Source organism: the organism of the source record quoted next, unplaced genomic scaffold, assembly GCF_019419815.1.
Source record: "Pyrus x bretschneideri cultivar Hongxiangsu unplaced genomic scaffold, Pyrus_bretschneideri_v1 Contig28, whole genome shotgun sequence".
Taxonomy (NCBI): Eukaryota; Viridiplantae; Streptophyta; class Magnoliopsida; order Rosales; family Rosaceae; genus Pyrus; species Pyrus x bretschneideri.
Window position 1 is genome coordinate 1371831 of NW_025999590.1, and position 19789 is coordinate 1391619.

The window sequence follows — 19789 nt, forward strand, 5'->3', positions numbered from 1 at the left end:
AAAGAGGCTTTCACCTTGCACTTCTCTTCAACCCAGTTTCCTAATTAGGACCCAATAGCTATGTTTTGTTCTTCAACAACTATCAAATTCAAGCCCAATACACACAAATACGATGGGTTTAGTAGCACCTTCTTCCTCTGTAAGGAAAAGGTACGACTCTGTATATGGTCACCAAATATTAATTTTGGTGATCATATCCTCGACTCTCTTAAAATATAAAGGTGGTAATGAGATTCAAATTATGGGGGAGTCGAGAGAATGAGCGACATACCATCAGTTGTTGTGAGAGAGAATGAGGGGGAGATCATCTCTGCAAATGTTGGAGTTAAAGATGTATTTGAATTATTTCCTGTAAGTTTTTTAAATTATGTAACATCGTAAGTGTAATTATACTGGCTATATAAAGATGTGATTCCCTATGTATCAGAGTTTAAAATCCCATCCCACAAACTAGTTTAAAGAAAAATATTGTTTGTATTAAAAGAAAAACAATGAAGTTTAAGAAAGAAAATATTAGCAAAGTAGAACATTACAGGTGAAAGTTTTTTTTTTTTTTTTTGGATGAATAGATTTAAAAGTTCGTAGTCCTTATATATATGACACATGTTAATCTGTTTGTTATCGATATGATTTCATGCAAGTAACATTTTTTTATTAACATTGATAGCTTTAGCATGTTAAACTATTAGTATAGGGTTGTTGTGCTGTGAAAAAAAACAGAAGTAGAGCTGCTTTTGCTTTCTACTGTTTTGTATCCATGATTTTGACATTAGAGTTTAGCCCCAACTTTTAAAAATGACTTCAGCAATGCCCAACCAGCCCCTAGTAGAGTGGATCGGTGGGGATTGAACTGAAAATTTTGAAATAAAAACAAAATTACAAGGACAAAACCGGAAAATTAAAATATTAATCCGTCGAAGATCCCTCACATAATTTCCCTATCCCATAATCTTCACGTACAGCTCTTTCAACTTCTCTAGTCATCTTCTTCTGCATTGCTGCGTTCCTCCTCAACTTCTCCAACCAATATTACACATACAGAGATCCGAGGAGTTTGGGAAAACCCTAACCCTGATTCAATCCACAATCCCGTCATTAAAACGCATCACTTTGTCCAACTCCCAACTGCTATCAGGTTCGCTCTGTTTTTATTTATTTAATTCCTTTTAGGAACTAATTTAATTATGCTCTCGTTGAATTTCTCGATCCTTTTGCATATAATTTGTTCATTCGTTGTGGTTAGATCGATTAGTAATTGCTATTGATTTGGATTACTTTTTATGCGCCAAAAGATGGAAACTTTGAGAGAAACTGTATGAACTGATTTACATTGCGGTTTTAGATAACCATTTTTTTTTTTTAAATTTATTGAATTAATCTATCTCATTGTCCCGTTGATATTGAATTTGGATTTTCAAGATTCTAGAAAAAATTATCATAAAAAATGAAGGTTCCCGTATAAAGGGTTTGATTTTGGAGAAAGAATGCACCTTTCAATTTTGAAGTCCGGGATCATTTGAATGTGATAACTGTGTAAGCTGAGATTATTGCGATCAGGTGAGTTACGTTTGTAAGCGTGATGTCTTGTGGTTGATATTTTCAGTTATGGCTGCTGTTGCACCGGAAGGATCCCAATTTGATACTCATCAGTATGATGCTAAAATGAGTGAGTTGTAAGTTTTATTTTGTCCGCTCGCTCTCTTACTCTCATACTTTTTTTTATTTCAGTATTTCATATTTCGAATGTGGTTCATAATTTGTGTTGCCAACGATAAGGATTTATTCTTGGTTTACTGGATTGATGGGAGTAGAGTTGGAGCTGAAGGGCAAGACTTCTTCACATCGTATGATGAGGTTCATGACAGCTTTGACGCTATGGGATTGCAGGAGAACCTTCTTCGGGGCATCTATGCATATGGTAAATCAAACAATGCTACAAATTTTGTTCTCTGGAAGTTAAGAGTTTCTGAAATTTGTTGATGGGAATTTTTTTTTGGGTAGTTATACTTGATCAGATGATTTTCGTTTATCAACATTTTAGGAAGATAGAAGCTTATAAATCCATTTTTCATCAATAGAGCGTATTGAGGTTTTCGGACAATGTTGTTTTGTGTGTGAGTGTGTGTGTGTGTTTTAGATGACAGAAAATGGTGGGTGGGAGTAATATTTTAGGTTGCAACTTGTAAGATTGTTTACGCGAGAAGTGTGGGGTGTGACCTTCGCTTGAAGTAAAATCCTTTACCATGTAACACTGCCTCTTCTTGATTTACACACACACACACATGCATATGCATGTTTGTTGGTATGATATACTACGAATGTAAGTCATCCCTGTGGTAAAATGGAAAGCTGATATATGATTTAAACTTTTATTCAAGGTTTTGAGAAGCCCTCTGCAATTCAACAAAGGGGAATTGTTCCTTTCAGCAAGGGACTTGATGTGATTCAGCAGGCACAATCTGGAACTGGAAAAACAGCGACTTTCTGCTCTGGAATTTTGCAGCAGCTTGATTATGGCTTACTTGATTGCCAAGCATTGGTTCTTGCACCCACACGAGAGCTTTCTCAACAGATTGAAAAGGTTATGAGAGCACTGGGTGACTATCTTGGTGTCAAGGTCCATGCTTGTGTTGGTGGGACCAGTGTTCGTGAAGATCAACGCATTCTCTCCAGTGGAGTCCATGTCGTTGTTGGCACTCCTGGTCGTGTTTTTGACATGCTACGAAGGCAGTCTCTTCGTTGTGATTATATTAAGATGTTTGTTTTAGATGAAGCAGATGAAATGCTTTCACGAGGTTTCAAGGATCAGGTCCTTAATTTCTTTTTCATTTGTATTCTCTGTTTCTTCTGTGTGCCGATACTTCTTGCTACAAATAATGAGTTTGGTGATGTTTCAATTTCGCGTGCTATTTTGGTTAAGTGGTGTATTGTACTAACAGTCCCATTTCATATTTTCAGATCTATGACATTTTCCAGCTGCTACCACCGAAAATTCAGGTCGGGGTTTTCTCCGCCACAATGCCACCGGAGGCCCTTGATATCACTAGGAAGTTCTTGAACAAACCTGTAAGGATTTTGGTGAAACGTGACGAGCTCACCCTTGAAGGTATCAAGCAGTTTCATGTCAATGTTGAGAAAGAGGATTGGAAACTCGAGACACTTTGTGATCTTTATGAGACCTTGGCAATTACACAGAGTGTCATCTTTGTGAACACCAGGCGCAAAGTTGATTGGTTAACAGACAAGATGCGCAGTCGTGATCACACAGTTTCTGCCACCCACGGAGACATGGACCAAAACACGAGGGATATCATCATGAGAGAGTTTCGGTCTGGTTCTTCTCGTGTGCTCATAACCACTGATCTGTTGGCCCGTGGTATTGACGTCCAACAGGTCTCCCTTGTGATTAATTACGACCTTCCAACACAACCGGAGAACTACCTCCATCGTATTGGTCGTAGTGGACGGTTTGGGAGGAAGGGTGTTGCCATCAATTTTGTCACCAAGGACGACGACAGGATGTTGTATGATATCCAGAAGTTTTATGACGTTGTCATTGAGGAGCTGCCGGCAAATGTTGCTGATCTGCTCTGAATAAGGTTTTGCATTGTTTTGGTGAATTGCCATCGAATTTTCGAAGCCGTATTCATCTTTTTCCTAGGGGCGATTGTTTAACATTGTTTACTTGGAACAGGGGAATTCCCGTTTCAGGGGCGGAAAAAACGACTGGAAATTTTTGGTCGAAGTTTTGTTGCATCTTTTTATAATTTTAGTAGGTCAGAAGTTTTGCACCATTAAACTATGTTAGGCTTGAAGTGTTCAAAGTTTGGTTTTTGAGATAAAATATAACGTTGGAGTCACGGAAGCTTCTCGCTTGAGTGCGCTGAAGATTGATGCAATTTTGACTTTTGAGAATTTTGTTTCTGTTGTGAAAGAGTGAATAGAAAAATGGTAAAGAGAGATTTTTATTTACGATTGAGAATATATATATATATATATATATATCTGATATCTCTACGTGTCTATAATATCGGAAATTCAAATAGTGATGGAGCAAAATGACCCCAAACATAAAAGGGGATGCACTAATTGGGATCAACTTCTCAATATAGTCGAAGAAAAAGAAGAATAACGTTCTTTTTTTAGGTTAAAAGTCCTTAAAAAAAAGAACAAAAAGAAGAAAGATAGATGAGACTCCCTCATAACAATAATTGTTGACAACCAACTCTTACAACAAAGTGTAGCTATTTGTATAATTGTTTAGTGACCAGTTTGATGATTACCTTCCTAGGTGAAGTGGGGCTGGCACAAAATGGGTTTTACCGACCCATGATGAGCATGATAAGTAATTCATTTGTATTTACTAACACATGAAATTTTAATAAAATATGGGCTCCGGATTAAAATACGTAATTGGATATCTGAAAAAAAACTCATGAATGAAATCAATTAGAGAGGCAACTTGATGCATACATATTCCTTCTCTCTTCTCCGATTCATGATTTCTTTCATTCCATATAAGCAAACATCACATTATCGTATGTTTAGCATTCATCAAAATTCTATTTTTGATTAAAAGTTTGTAACTATTTTATTTGTGTATATTTTCTTTGAAATTGCTTCATGCCAAAACATATTCAAATGTGAAATAACATTTGGATTCATAAAATGGTTTTGCCAAACAAGGCCAAAATTGCTTCTTTATAGCACATATAGAAGGGTAAGAATTTACATGGAATAGGTTCACCGCTACATGATGTCCTATATCCAATAATACATTGCCAAATGCAAGTTTTTCTCCACATGACAATATATTATTAGATTAAGACACCACGTAATGGTGAACTCATTCAATATAAGTTGCTCTCATATAGAAGGCCTAAAATTTGTATTTTATATCATTTTAGTCAAATTGGTTATTGAAATTGGCATAACTCTTTATTTTAGTCTCTGAGATTTGAAATCGATAGAAGTGATCCCTAAGTTTATTCATTGTGAATTAATTTGGTCGTTTCATGAAAATCTTAGTTTTTTTTTTCCAACATCAAAATCTCTGTTACTAAGGATTACAATGATAAAAATACTCTTATGATAAATAATGAGCCAAAATGATTTGATAAAAATTAAGGGTATTTTTTTCATTTTCACCATTTTTAATAGAATTTTTTCAAAAAAATGTCTAAAATAATTAACGGTAAACAAACTCAAAAAGTTAAATCTTAAAAAACAAAGTGAAAAATTATATGAATATCGAAACCTATTTTAGTTTACAAGTCTTCTTTTATTATTCCATATAGAAGACCTAAAATTTGTATTCCTTTATTCTTTTATGCATTGAATAGAATTCAGCTTTTTCTTGGTCGATGCCGGAAAATAATACTAACAAACAGCATCGTAGACAAGACAACCTGATTCCCCGCGAAACACGCCATCTAAAATCACTCATAAGGTCAGCTATTACAAAAAAAAAAAAAAAAAAAAAAAAACCTTAAAAAATGAAACCCAAACAAAATATCTCTTTACTTTTCTCCTCTTACTTTTCTTCTTCTTCTTGCTCCTCTGTTAGAATCCAAGCCCACCAAACGGTCTGAAAGCTCTCTCTGCCCCCATGGAAGAAGACTACAGCAGATCAAGGTCGTCGTACGGCGGCGGCGGGAATAATATGCAGGTGGGAAGCTACTATGGACACCCAACAAGGCCGCCACGCCCCACTTCCTCCTATGAGCTGAGGAGCTACAGTGTTTCATATGCACAAACCCAGATGGCTAACCAGAATTATAACTATAATAACAGGGAGATTAAGCTGAAAAAGGGGAAAAGCATTTCTGGGTCGTCTTCCAATTGGGGGGTCCTGGCTGATCCGGAGTTGCAGAGGAAGAAGAGGGTTGCGAGCTACAAGATGTACTCTGTGGAGGGGAAGATGAAGGGCTCGTTCAGGAAAAGCTTCAGGTGGCTTAAAGATAAGTACACCCAAGTGCTTTATAGCTGGTCGTGACTAAAAAGTGATTAATAAGTGCTTTTTGGTGGGTAATATTTAGTTTTTGTTCTGTAATTATTCTTATTTGTAAGTCTTGAGAGGAAAGAAAGTCTTGAATTTTGTGTCTTTGAAATGGAGTTTATGGTTGTGATCGTATATAAAAAAAAAAAAAAAAAAAATCGTGATTTGAGTTTGCTGCATATTAATAAATTGAACTGAATTGTAAATTGGAGTGTATTGTTTCTGGTTTTGAATCAATTTGTCACCTTTTGTGATTATCCATATTGTTCTTGTTAAAAGTTATGCGCTTTGAGGTACGCTGATATCGATTTGTCGGCGTACACAAAAACTATTTGTTTGGAGATATTGATACATCTCACCTTCAAAATGGTTCAAGATTTTGATTCTCTGTTCTGGTGTTGGGTTTTATCTATACTATGTAAATCTGGATGCTCTAATTTTTCCCATACCTTTTCATATTTATCCTTTTTGTAGCGTGCTTTAATTTGCGACCTGCATATATGAGAGGTGCTTTAATTTTCATTGTAAGCAATAATCTTGCTTGATTACTAAGATTCTGTTAGGAATTCCTTTTGGAAGGGCAAAAAGCGCTTTTTTACAAGTGAAAACGCTTTTGATTGCATTTGGCAAAAAACTTAGAAGCACTTTTTGATAGGTATGTAACCGCTTTTGATTGCATCTGGCAGCAAACTTAGAGGCGCTTATGTCTACCGACCAAATGCTTCTTGTGGGAGCATTTTCAAGTGCTTATTTTAATTGAGAATTTAACGTGTTAATAATATAAGTACTTTTATTATAAGCACTTATGAGCATAAGTGCTTTTTAGAGAAGCAACGCAAAAGGCTTGAAGTGTCATCCATGGCTGTTTATAGAAATCGACGTAACCATGTCACATGATGAGTATAACAATAATAGGAGGTTATATCTCCGGTTGTATGCAAGATTCTCACCTATTTATGTGTTTTGTTATCATCTTTTGGTTTTCATATCCATCAAGCCACTTGGCTTATGTGATCATCTCTGTCGTGAATGATTTGTAGCCGTTGATTTGGTTGACTCCTAATGCAAGGCCAAGTAGCTCTGTGGTTGAGATGATTTTAATATGTAGCAGGACCAACCTATGAAGTTTTGGCTTTGGAATTTCTGCCAGCCCATATGCTTGTAACCTCCCCTACCATAATATAATGCCATTGCAACTGTTTCCATCACCTCCTTTCTGTCCGCAAGTGGCTTGTAGTTTGAGTAGTTAAAAACATCGTTACACTCGAGCTCTCATGTTTGATTTCTCCTCGCCAGTTTGATTTCTTTTGGAAATGGTTAGTACTCGTGCAATTGAACAACTAGACCATTGGCTGGCATTTATGCACAATGATTCACAGTGGGGGGGGCATCATTGGTTTAAAGAAGATATAATCTAAACTCCGTGGAAGGGCTCCATAAGAATCTTTCAGAAGCGCAACTTTTTTTGCGGGATTAGATACAGCTAATCGACCCGCAAAAACTAGGTCAGATTGATACTGCCAAGCAAGCAGTACTATGTGCCAGTCGATCAGCTGGTATCTGATCCCGCATGGCCTGAATGGCTGGATGCGCCTGTTCAAACCAATTCTTCCAACCAAAATAATAACTCCCAACTCTACCATTTGAAACTGCAACTAAGAGAATGCATTACTTTCACTTGAACTAATTTCAGAGACTCTGACCATATTCCGCTCTTTTTTTTCAATGGTTTTCAATGCCACCCAAGACAAAAAAGGAAATTATTGAATTGGAATTGTTTAATATGTAAGAGTACATACTTAAGCATCAACATGTAATTAGGGTTACAGATCAATTGGAATTGTTTAATGGACAAATCATTTTGGTCTAGTGTTTACTAAATTAAGAGTATTTTTGATATTTGGGTCCTTATTTAACAGAGATTTTTTTCACAGAATGATCAAAATGATTGACGGTGGACAAGCTCAAACCAATTATGTTAATCTTAGAAACCATTTTGGCTAAAAAGTCTTCTTTGTATTTACTTGATAAGAGTTCCTAGAAATTAGTTGCATATAGTTAAGACTCCATAATCTTACTCTATTTGGGGCTTTTTGACTCCTTGCACATTAAATAACTTGTATGCCAAGTTACTTAATTGTCCGAGCAATCCTATGATAGCTCGTTGTCAAACACGTGAGATTTTACATAGTGACTAAATTACTTTGTGTGGGGTGCAAGTAAATTTGGCTATATATTAATAGGACAGCTTAACATCTCCTTGCTAGTTCAGATTACTTTCCCAGTCAAATTGTCTCTGGCTCAATCATCTGCAGTACCTGAATACCTCAACATCCGGAAACGCCAACACTATGGCACAACTGGAAGCGAATTCTACCCAAATAGCGCCGGAACTTGAAAGCGAAGGAGGCGAAGATCACTTGCATGGAAATCGAAATCAGGGCTCAAGAGAGCCAAACTTAAACGCCAGAATTAAACATGCTCAGAAGCTGGCTGCAAAGACTAGTCGAGATAAATTTGAGCTGGATAAAGCTTTAATGAAAAAGACGGTATGTCTGCAATCTGCATGAATTTGTTTGACTGCATTTCCTAATTCATTCATCAGATATGATCATGAATTAAACTATGTTGTATTTTATTGAAATTTATGTATTAACAGTGTGATAGGAATCGGTTGAAAGAACCGAATAAGCATGAACGGAGACTCAAATTCTGTTTGGCCACAACGAGGGAGAAAATGAATATACTGCAACTATTTTTGCTTCATTTCGCAAACAGAGCTCATCAAGGAAATCCAATGAAGCCTTTCTTGCCACGAGAAGAGATAGCTAAACATGTAAGAGTTTTACTTATTATGTATGCACATACGTCGGTATGTAAATGTTTCTTGATTATATAGCCTTTTTGAGTTTGTTGGAAATGTGATAATGTATTCTGCAGAAAATGAATTTCCGGATGGTACATGAAACAAACAGTTTGGCGGAGGAAAAAAAGCTTTTGAAAGAGATCAATGCGAGGCAGAAGGAGGTGGTTGATTCAGTTTCACCATTGGGAAAACATCGTTATTTTCCGCCTTACATAGATGTAAGAAATTTTAATTTCTCCTAGATTAGTCAACTATACGCTGTGGTTTTTTTAATCTAATTTGGATCTGGTTTTATGGTTTGGAATATTGAAACAGACTTGGCACTTGCGCCTCGACGAGTATTTTATGGTGATAAACCCGAGGAATGTAGTTGAAGGCCTCCTAAGACAAATCCAAGAACTCAAATGGCGAAGCGCAAGACCGGGAATTATATTTCAAAGGCAATGGGATGGTGAAGCCATTGCTGATCATGCAAGTTATGATGCTAATGCTGCTGCCTATTCTATTGCCAATGCCAAGGGAAAGATTTGGGATTCGTTGAGTTCAAAAAAAGCGTTACAAGAACAAATCAGAGTAACATACATAATTCTAACGGAAAAAGAATTGGAAAAATTGATTTTTGTTTTTATTTTTCTAGCTCATTTGATTTAATTTCTTGACACAAATATTGCAGGTAACTGGCAAGGAGATGGATGAATTAATGAAATCACTGGTGGCCCTGCGGCGCGGGCAGAATATAAAGAGAGCTGGGAGAAAATTGAAGGTCATTGAAAGAGATATAGAATGCTTGAAGAAGAAACTGACATTGATGGATCAGAAGAAAGATGAAGCATACGAGTGCGTTTTTAAATTGAGAAAACAAGAGAGTTAAAGACGACATCAGTTCTGCCATTCACCAAATAAAAATACATAATGCCATTGCAACAAATTTCATCGTCTCTTTGCGCAAGAACTCAAGTAGTTAGTAACATCATTGCATTCAGCTCTTGTTTCGGTTTCCTTTCAATGTGATCTGTTTTGCAGAAGCATATCCGCTCTAGCCAATCGTGACAACGTTCGTATATGTGGGCCCACTTAAATCATTTCAACCAAAGTAAAGCTGTAAACTGGAATGTGTTACTTTCACTATAATTATTCTCAGAGACTAAGTCCATATTGTGCTCTCTTTTGACTAAATCGTGCACTTCTTGTTGGAAATATTTGGCGAGTAGATGCTACTTTTGGTAAAGTTCACACAAGATAAATATTAATAAATGATAATTTACGTTGACATGGTAAATCATATAAAATAATGAAACAACAATGAAATGCTTTTGTAGGGTAGAAAACGCTCTTCATGCTTAATTAGAACAAAATCTAAGGTTGAGGCGTGTAAGGTCACTGTCCTTAAAAGTGAATTTCGCCTCTCCGAGACTCTTGGTGTTGCAAGTTATGATGTCATACTCTCCGGGATAAAACAACCTTGAAAGCGTACACTTGCTACTCCAGTTAGGTGAACAACTCGATTTTTCCATTGGTACAAAACCATTGAATGACGTAGCAACACTTGAAAGAATGAGAGATCCATACGACGAGAGAGGAGAGAATTGGAGAGTTAGTATTCCTGAGAAGCTTCATACATGGATGAGTGGTTCAAAGAAGAGGATCACTTGATCAACTCTGATCAAATGGTTTATATTCTGGAGATATAAGGCTTAATGATTCACATCAAAATAATGACTAACAGTTACGAAGGAATTAACACATGATATTGAAATTAAGATGTTGATATGCACAAGCAAAGCGCCCAGGGAAATTTGGAAAAATAGCCAAAATTTTGACTATGAATTGAATTTTAACCAACCATTATTATTTTTATAATTCTAACCAAAATTTGACGTGAAAGTACTACAATACCCTTTTTAAACCAAATTAATTACAAAAATATATCATCTCCATCTATTCATGGTCCAAATTTTGACTATGTATCAAAATTCCCTTCTTTTTTTTTCACAGGATTTCTGAGGAGGAATGTACAAGGCCATCAAGGAGGAAATTAACAAGGTTGTTAAACTTGAGGAAGAGCTCGACATTGATGTCCTGATTATATTACCTGTCAATTAAAAATTATGTTCTCCTTTTAAGCTGAGGGAGTCTCTTATGCACAAGAATGCATTTTCCATTTAATAGTGTCGACCATCTCCATTAAAGGGACACATTAATTGTCAAGAAGTCCATCTTCCCTGTACAGATGCTCCGAGTTGGATTCGTCGAAATATAAATGGGTTTTTGGAAGTAATATGCCTACCTTAATCAGCTTATGCTGAGATTAGAAAGAGAATAATTATCCAGTCCGTTAGGACTACAGGTGTTAATTCTATCAGACAAACGATATGGTTGAGTACTTTGTAAAGCAATTGTCTGGCTTTTCCTTTACCGCCAATCGCATTGATCTCAATGAGTAAAACCTCCAATTGTCTACAATGATGTGAGCCGCCTCACGCCTATAATTGTGAAGCTAAGCTCACCCCCTCTCCCTTAGCTTCACAATGGGCAATATTTTCATATTAGTTAAGAAAGGGTATTGTAGTATTTTCATATTAAGTTTTAGTTAGATTTATAATAATTTGTAATAGTTGGCTAGAATTATATTTCTAATCTAAAATTTGGCTATTTTACTTTTATTTTTTTTGGAAAAAAAACAATAATATCTACACTAAGGGAGAGGGGGTGAGCTTAGCTTCACAATGGGCTAGCAAGAATGTGGTTCAAACTCGCCTTTATCGAAAATCAAACCGAAGACCTCTCACTTACAAGTGAAGAGGAATACCACTAGAACGTAGTATTAAGTAGCAATTTTTTTTAGTACATTAAGGGGAGGGGGAGTTCGCCTAAGTCACACAATGGGCAACCTAATTTGATATCTAATTTGCCATACGCAAGATTCGAACCTAAAATCTCTTACTTTCAAGTGAAGAGAAATACCACTAGACCGTAGTAGTGAGTGGCAGTACTAAGTGGCAATTGACTTTGTATTTTGAAATACCCTAAAAAATTCCAACACTTCTGGCACACGCCATGTCAATTAATTTACTCAGCTTAATTTGTTTAATAAGATTTTTTGAATCAGTTGACTAAATTTGCGTGGGGTGCAAGAAAAATCGGCTGAATATTAATAGCAGAGCTTAATAGTTTACCAGCATCTCCTTACTGAGTCAAATTATCTTTGCCTCAATCAGTTGCAGTGTCTAAATATCTGTACGTTTGAAGGTAATGTACGAACGGTTTCGCCGTTTTCCTGGTAATTTGGTACGCTGATGCATTCGGGTCCCAGTCGAAGGCACAAAACCTGTATTTCATCTATTAATGTTGACGGTATACTTTCACATCCTTTTGTTTCTTCATTTTACTCTTTCCTTTGCATCACATCAGGCAAGGTCAACACTATGGGGGAACTGGAAGCTAACAGAGAAAACAATCGCTCGCAAGAGGACGTGCATGAAAACTGGAATCGTGTAGAAGTTGATGTTGTGGGTGAAGAGATAACTACTAAAGGCAGAATTCAAGAGGTCGAGAAGCTGGCTGCAAAGATCTGTCAAGATAAAATTGAGCTGAATGAAGATATAGAGAAAAGGAAGGTATGCGAAATGGTCCGAAAATTCTATATGAATTTATATTATATATGTGACTGCATTTCCTAATTCAATCATCAAACACCATATCTGACATTTTATTGAAAATATTGTCAACAGTGTGATAGGAGCAGTGCCCTTTTTCGGTTGGAAGACCTGAATGAAAAGGGACTCAAATCCAGGTTGGCCGTGGAGAGGGAGAAAATGAATATACTGCAACTATTTCTGCTTCGTTTAACAAACAAAGCTCCCCAAGGAAAACCGGAGAAGCCCTTCATGCCACGAGAAGAGATATCTAAGCATGTAAGTTTTCCTTATTATACATGCACACTCGCCGGTATGTCAATGTTCTTGATAATACAGCCTTTTGAGTTCGTTGGAAATGTGAACATGGATTCTGCAGAAAATGAATTTCCGGATGGTACATGGAACAAACAGTTTGGCTGACGAAAAGCAGCTTGTAAAAGAGATGAATGTGAGACAGGAGGAGGATACTGCTGGTTCATTTTCGCCATTGGGAAGGGATTATTATTGTTATATAGCTCCGCCTCTTGTAACTGTAAGATTAAACAAGTAATATTAAGTTCCTCAAGAGTTAATTAGTCTACTAGACACCAAGTTTTTCTTTTTCTTTAGATTTGATTTTTTCGTTTGGATTACCGAAACAGACTTATTACTTGCGTCATCTCTCTGCTGTACAATATCTGCGGAATCAGAGAAGTATAATGCATCAACGCCTAAGACAAATCCAAGAACTTCAATGGCAAGGAAGACAAATACAAGAACTTCAATGGCAAGGCGATAGACCGGGAATAGTATTTGAAAGGCAATGGGATGAAGCCATTGCTGAAGCAAGAGCTAGTGCAAATCCTAATGCTGATGCTAATGCTGCTGCCAATGCTATTGCAACTGCCAGGATTTGGGATTCTTTGAGTTCGAAGAAAGCGTTACAAGAGCAAATCAAGGTAAAGCGCATAACAATTCTAACTCATCCAATAGAGTAGCTAAAAGTTCGAACTTTGTTTCTTTTAACTTGCTAATTTAATTTCTTGACACAATATTGCAGGTAACTGGTGAAAAGATAGAAGAGTTAACGAAATCACTAACAGCCGTGCGGCCAAAAGTTAGGAAAGTTGAGAGAGAATTGAAGACCATTGAAAGAGATATCGAAATCTTGGAGAAGAAATTGCCATTGATTGATCAGAGGAAAGATGAAGCATACCAATGCATTCTTAAATTGAAAAACCAACAGAGTGATCATGTCCATGTATTCTCAAATTGAACATAAAGATTCACAGTTGTGTAAAATAAACATTGGTTGAAGAACTGTTCTGCCCACCCATATTATTTGGTTTGTTTTCAACACACCAAAACTCCATTGTTTAGGTTCGGAAAATATAATCCAAGTTCTTTTTAATTACAGTTACTAAGTTAGAAAATTATTAAAACCATGAAAAGGGAAATGATTTCTACACACTGCACATCCCAATTTTTTTTATTGCCATTGGAGCGCACAAATCAAAGGAGAATCAAAGGCTATAATTAAGAGGGTCAAGGTGTGCAAAAATCACTCACTCCATAAAAATCGTTCAGATGCGTGGTTTATTTATTTATTTATTTTTTTTTTTTGTGGGATCAAATACAGCTAATCCACCGAAGAAAACATCAGATATAGCCAAACAACCACTACCAGTAGTGTGTGCCAGTCGATCAGTTGGTATCTGATCCCGCAAATGGACCATATTTTACGCAGCTTAATTTGACAAGGCCACCCCAAGAAAAAAATATCTGGATATTCAAGGTAATGTACAAATGTCCCTTTCCTTGTTTTTATGTTAATGCGCTGATTCATTCGGTGCCAGTTGAATTCAAGACATGTGTTTTATCTATTAATGTTGATATGACGGTCTTGTTGAGAGTGAATTTCACGATGGGAAAATAAGAGATTTTGCATGTGCTTAAAAGTGTTTTAGGTGGAACCTCAACTTTCTTCATGGTATCAGAGCAATTTGTCTCGTGTCTAAAGCCTAACGGCCACATGTGAGAGGGCGTATTGAGAGTGAATCCTACATCGGAAAATGAGTGACCTTGTATGTAAGTAATTATTGTACTTCCCATATTGCTAAGAACTTAAATGGAAAAGCGCGAGACCGGGAATGCTCTTTGAAAGGCAATGGGATGAAGCCACTGCCAATGAAGCAGGTGTTAATGCTAATGCTGCTGCCAATGCCATGGCCAATGAAAAGAGAATGATTTGTGATTCTTTGAGTTCGAAAAAAGCATTACAAGAACAACTCAAAAGTATCATACACAATTCTTACTGATCAAATAGAGTAGGTGAAAATTCAAACTCTGTTTCGTTTAACTTGCTGATTGAATTTCTTGACACAATATTGCAGGTAACTGGTGAGAAGATTGAAGAATTAACCAAATCACTAACGGGAGTGCGGCCAAAACTTAGGAAAGTTGAGAAAGAATTGAAGGCCATTGAAAGGGATATAAAATGCTTGAAGGAGTAATTACCATTGATGGATCATAGGAAAGATGAAGCGAACCGATGCATTCTTAAACTGAGAAAAAACAACAGAGTGGTGAGGTACAAGAAAATGTGATGACAGGAAGGTGTCTGAAATTAATTGCTTAGGCCCCAAGTCTCAAATAAGCTCTTTCGTCAAGGATCGGCAGAGGTTGAAGAACGTCGAATTCTTCATCTTCCTTGAATCTGTAAATTGAAATGGTTCATATTAATTAGTTCTTAAAGTTACCTTGTGTCAGTACTGTAAGTAATTGTACTATTAGACCGTCGGCATTTATGCACCAAGATTCACAGTTGTATTGTAGCAACATTGGTTGAAGAAATATTCTGCCTACCCACTTTCTTTTGTTTGTTTTCAACATCATTAAAAGTCCATTGTTGAGGCAGTGAAAATACAATCCAAGTTCTTTTTTTTATTTTTCTAGTAACAATAATCCAAGTTCTTTTTAGTACAGTTTTATTTAAAACATGAAATAGGAAATGATTTATACACGTCATTTTCACCTCTTGCACACTCCATTTTTTTTATTATCATTGGATTGAACAAATCAAAAGAGAATCAAAGACTTAAGATGGGTCGTGCATAAATCATCCCCCCCCCCCCACGGATGAAAATCTTTATGAAGCGCTATTCTGGTTCGTGGGATCAGGTACAGCTGGTCGACCGGACATAACGAAATCAGATACAACTAAGTAACCAATAGTATGTGCCGGTCGATAAACCGGTATCCGATCTTACAAAATGGGATCTGGCTCCTAACTTTTAACCATTTCAACCAAAAAAAGCTAAACTGCTATTTGAACTTGGAACCAAGAGAATGTATTCCTTTCAATTGAATTATTCTCAAAGACTAAGACCATATTTTTCTCTCTTTTTCTAAATGTTTTTCAAATTGTGCATTTATCGCACATGCCTTGCCCATTTACTCAGCTTCGTCCTACAATGCCAACCCAAGAAAAAATCATTGAACAGGAATTGTTTAATGAGGGTTTGGAATCTGTTTACTTAATTTGCTTGGGATGCAAGGGGAATTATTTAATTAGGTTTTGCAATCTGTTGACTTAATTTGCTTGGGATGCAAGGGGAGTTGTTTAATAAGGTTTTATGCATCCCATTAGAGTGTATTTATATTGTGGTTTTTGCTATAATTATTAATAGGACAGCTTAACCCTTATATCAGCATCTCCTTGCCAAGTCAAACTCAAATTGTCTTTGTCTCAATCATTTGCAGCACCCTGATTATCTGGATATTCAAGGTAATGTACTAATGGCCCTTTCCTTGTTTTTATTTTAATTTGTGACGCTGATCCATTCGGGTGCAAGTCGAACTTAAAAACCTGTGTTTCATTTGTTAATGTTGACGATCTACTCTCGCATCCTCTTCGTTTCTTGATTTTTACCTTTATGCCAGTGCATAAACCCATTTATTCTTTTCATTTGTATATAGTGTGATTTGCTTATTCCTTTGTATCACATCAGGCAAAGCACCATGGAGGAATTGGAAGCTAAACGAGACAACAATAGCTTGCAAGAGGACTTACACGATAACTGGAATCGGGGTTTGGAAGTTGATGCTGCTGCTGATGAAAAGACAGATTTAAAAGGCAGAATTCACGAGGTTGAGAAGCTGGCTGAAAAGATCAGTCAAGACAGACTTGAGCTGAATGAAGATATAGTGAAAAGGACGGTATGATAAATGGTCTGCAAAAATCTGTATGAATTTAGACTGCATTTCCTAATTATTACTTCTGAGTTGTTGTTCTGATGTCAACTTCTATCATCAAACGTGGTCATGATTCATAAATGAAATATGCAAAGATCGATCTTATTCAAAATTTATGTCAACAGTGTGATAGGGCATGCACCCTTTCTCGGTTGGAATCCCTAAAAGATCGTGAAATGGGACTCGGATCCCTTTTGTCTGCGGCGAGGGAGAAAATGAATATACTGCAACTATTTCTGCTCCATTTTGCAGAAAAAGCTTACCAAGGAAAACCTATGAAGCCCTTCTTATCAGCAGAAGAGATAGCTAAACATGTAACGGCTAAATGTTTTGTCATATTTCCTAGAATATTTTTCTTTTTTTCTCTCTCTAAGCGTTTTGATCCGTTGGTTTTGTTGGAAATGTGCATACGGGTTCCGCAGAAAATGAATTTCCGGATGGGACATGGAACAAACAGTTTGGCGGAGGAAAAACGGCTTTTGAAACAGATGAATGTGAGACAGAAAGAGGGTGTTGATTCATTTTCATCATTGGAAGGGCATTGTTATACTCCGCCTTATGTAGATGTAAGATTAAACATGAAATATTTAGTTCTCTTAGGATAGCCCGTGCATTTTTCTTAACCTTGGGATTGCTTTTACGAATGAAATATTGTAACAGACTTGGCACTTGCCTCTCGACGAGTTTTATTATGTGAAGAATCAGAGAAGTATAGTTCGAAACCGCCTAAGACATATCCAAGAACTTAAATGGAAAAGCGCAAGACCAGGAATTCTATTTCAACGCCAATGGGATGAACCAAATGGTTATGTAGGTGATAATGCTAATGCTGCTGCCAATGCTATTGCTAATCCCAAGAGAAGGATTTGGGATTCTTTGAATTCGAAAAAAGAGTTACAAGAACAAATCAAAGTAACGTATATGCATAATTCTAACTCATCAAATAGAGTAAAGTTAAAACTTTGAAGTTTGTTTCCTATAAGTTTGCTGATTAATTTCTTGACACAACATTGTAGGTAAGTGGTCAGAAGGTTGATGAAGTAACGAAATCACTATTGGCCGTGCGGCCAAAAATTAAGAAAGTTGAGAGAGAATTGAAGGCCATTGAAAGAGATATAGAATGCTTGAAGAAAAATTTGACGTTGATGGATCATAGGAAAGATGAGGCGTTGCCTGCCTTCAGCAACCAAGAAATTAACAGAGATATCAGCAGAGGTTAAACGACTCCATTAAAACTATGGTGTTGCGATAAACCAAAGGCATTGTTATGGATGCAATTTACTCATCACAGTGTTAGAAATCTTCTCGTCAACAATCTCTTGCAATATTTTTGCAGTCATTGGCGAAGTATTTGTACTCAATCTTTGTTGTATACTTGAGATCACCATTTTCGAATACCTTAGTTATCAAATTTCATCTTCCTTGACTTTAGTACCATTATGAAATGGTTCTTCTTAGTTTTTACTATCCTTGCATATCAACACTGTAAGCAATCACGGCGACATTTGGACACTACCAAAATTCCTTTGTTCAATGTGTGAACTCCATTTTAGATGAAACTGCAATTAGATGTTACGCAATTAATCGGAGTGTTAAACCATTTCAACCAAACAAGTGGAACATCAACAGAGGACATTTTGCCCTTTGAATGTTTAGCCCTAGACTGCAAAAGTTCTTTTCGTTTCGAAGCAACTAATATCAACCAAGATTGCAAAGTGCAAACAAGGCTTCTTCGATCATTTTCATGTGTTGTGTTTCTAGGTTCTTTTCTGCTAATAGTTTATATGAAAAATGATGTTCGTACTTTACAGAAAATTGACTGCATTGGAGTTTAATTTCCTCAAGAAGCGCTGGAGTTGAAAGAGATCAGCAGAGATTATTTTGGGAACTTCTTTGAAACATAATTTACCTTTTATTTTGTTAAATTTAATAGATTTTTGTTAGTATATGATCCCATGTAAGCAAAAAAGTTGGGCCAGCACATGACACGTCATCACTTAACGAACTCAACTCAATCATCATAATTTCATAACATAAACCTTAACGGTACCAAATAGTTGATTGAGAACTAAGGTTGAATTTTAGACGGATCGGATCAAAAACGAGGCTTTTAGTTTCCATTTCAAAATTTACAGTTGCAAATTTTCGAACTTCCAAATTTACGGATTATTCAGAATCAGAACAATCTCAATATTTTCGAAACATAATTTTCAGAATTCATATTATCTATTTCAAATACTGCACATCTGGCAGACTAGTTCATTTCACTTAGCTTAATTTGACAATGGCGCCCCAATAAAAAATGAATTATTGAACATGATTTTTTTAATAAGATTTTGGAATCATTTGACCTTATTTGCGTGGGATGCAAGTGCATTTGGCTTAATATTAAAAGGACAGCTGATGCCAGTATTACCAGCATCTCCTTCCTAAGTCAGACTAAAGCTTCTAGCACTATGGAGGAACTGGAAGCTAATTCTACACAAACAGCGCAGGTACTTGAAAGCGAAGGAGACAAAGAGAACTTGTATGAAAATCGGAATCAGGGTTCACAAGTTGATGGACTTATAAATGATGCTGCTGATGAAGAGCCAAATTTGAAAGGCAGAATTCAAGAGGCTGAGAAGCTGGCTGCAAAGATCAGTCAAGAAAAACTTGAACTGATTGAAGATATCGCGCAAAGGAAGGTATGTTAAATGGTCTGCTAAATCTGCATAAATGTATGTGACTGTATTTCCTAACTGAATCATCAAACATGATCATGATTGAAACATGTGTAACATCGTATACAAAACTATGTGGACAGTGTGATCGGAGCTGCACCCTCTCTCGGTTGAAAAACCTGAATGATATTGAAATGGGACTCGGCTCCTCTTTTTCCTCGGAGAGGGAGATAATCAATATACTGCAACTATTTCTGCTTTGTTGTGCAAAAAAAGCTCACCAAGGAAAACCAATGAAGCCCGTCTTGCCACGAGAAGCGATAGCTAAAAATGTAAGAGTTACTCATCACATATATACACATGTAGCGGTATGTAAATGTTTCTTGACTAT

The 19789-nt window shown here is 36.5% G+C and overlaps 4 protein-coding genes and 1 long non-coding RNA gene across 5 annotated transcripts; all 5 read left to right on the forward strand.

Annotated features, from left to right (window-relative positions):
* The first annotated feature begins 967 nt into the window (after nt 1-967).
* LOC103927522 (eukaryotic initiation factor 4A-9-like) lies at nt 968-3915 on the forward strand. Its single transcript, XM_048588550.1, has 5 exons — nt 968-1135; nt 1604-1673; nt 1812-1918; nt 2379-2809; nt 2959-3915. Exons 2-5 carry the CDS (start codon nt 1606-1608, stop codon nt 3592-3594), a joined length of 1242 nt encoding a protein of 413 aa, XP_048444507.1. The 5' UTR covers nt 968-1135; nt 1604-1605; the 3' UTR covers nt 3595-3915.
* Nucleotides 3916-5473: 1558 nt separating this feature from the next.
* Nucleotides 5474-6255, forward strand: LOC103927523. The gene has a single exon (XM_009336462.3). The coding sequence runs from the start codon at nt 5609-5611 to the stop codon at nt 5993-5995; it is 387 nt and encodes a 128-aa protein (XP_009334737.2). The 5' UTR covers nt 5474-5608; the 3' UTR covers nt 5996-6255.
* Nucleotides 6256-8007: 1752 nt separating this feature from the next.
* Nucleotides 8008-10017, forward strand: LOC125479354. The gene is made up of 5 exons (XM_048588576.1): nt 8008-8547; nt 8658-8834; nt 8939-9082; nt 9180-9437; nt 9538-10017. Exons 1-5 carry the CDS (start codon nt 8350-8352, stop codon nt 9733-9735), a joined length of 975 nt encoding a protein of 324 aa, XP_048444533.1. The 5' UTR covers nt 8008-8349; the 3' UTR covers nt 9736-10017.
* Nucleotides 10018-12078: 2061 nt separating this feature from the next.
* On the forward strand, nt 12079-13892 carry LOC125479165. Its single transcript, XM_048588222.1, has 5 exons — nt 12079-12481; nt 12596-12778; nt 12879-13034; nt 13144-13440; nt 13542-13892. The coding sequence occupies exons 1-5, from the start codon at nt 12161-12163 to the stop codon at nt 13755-13757; spliced, it is 1173 nt and encodes a 390-aa protein (XP_048444179.1). The 5' UTR covers nt 12079-12160; the 3' UTR covers nt 13758-13892.
* Nucleotides 13893-14635: 743 nt separating this feature from the next.
* On the forward strand, nt 14636-15346 carry LOC125479210. The gene is made up of 2 exons (XR_007259885.1): nt 14636-14776; nt 14875-15346. It is a non-coding gene; the product is annotated as an uncharacterized LOC125479210 (long non-coding RNA).
* Nucleotides 15347-19789: the final 4443 nt, after the last annotated feature.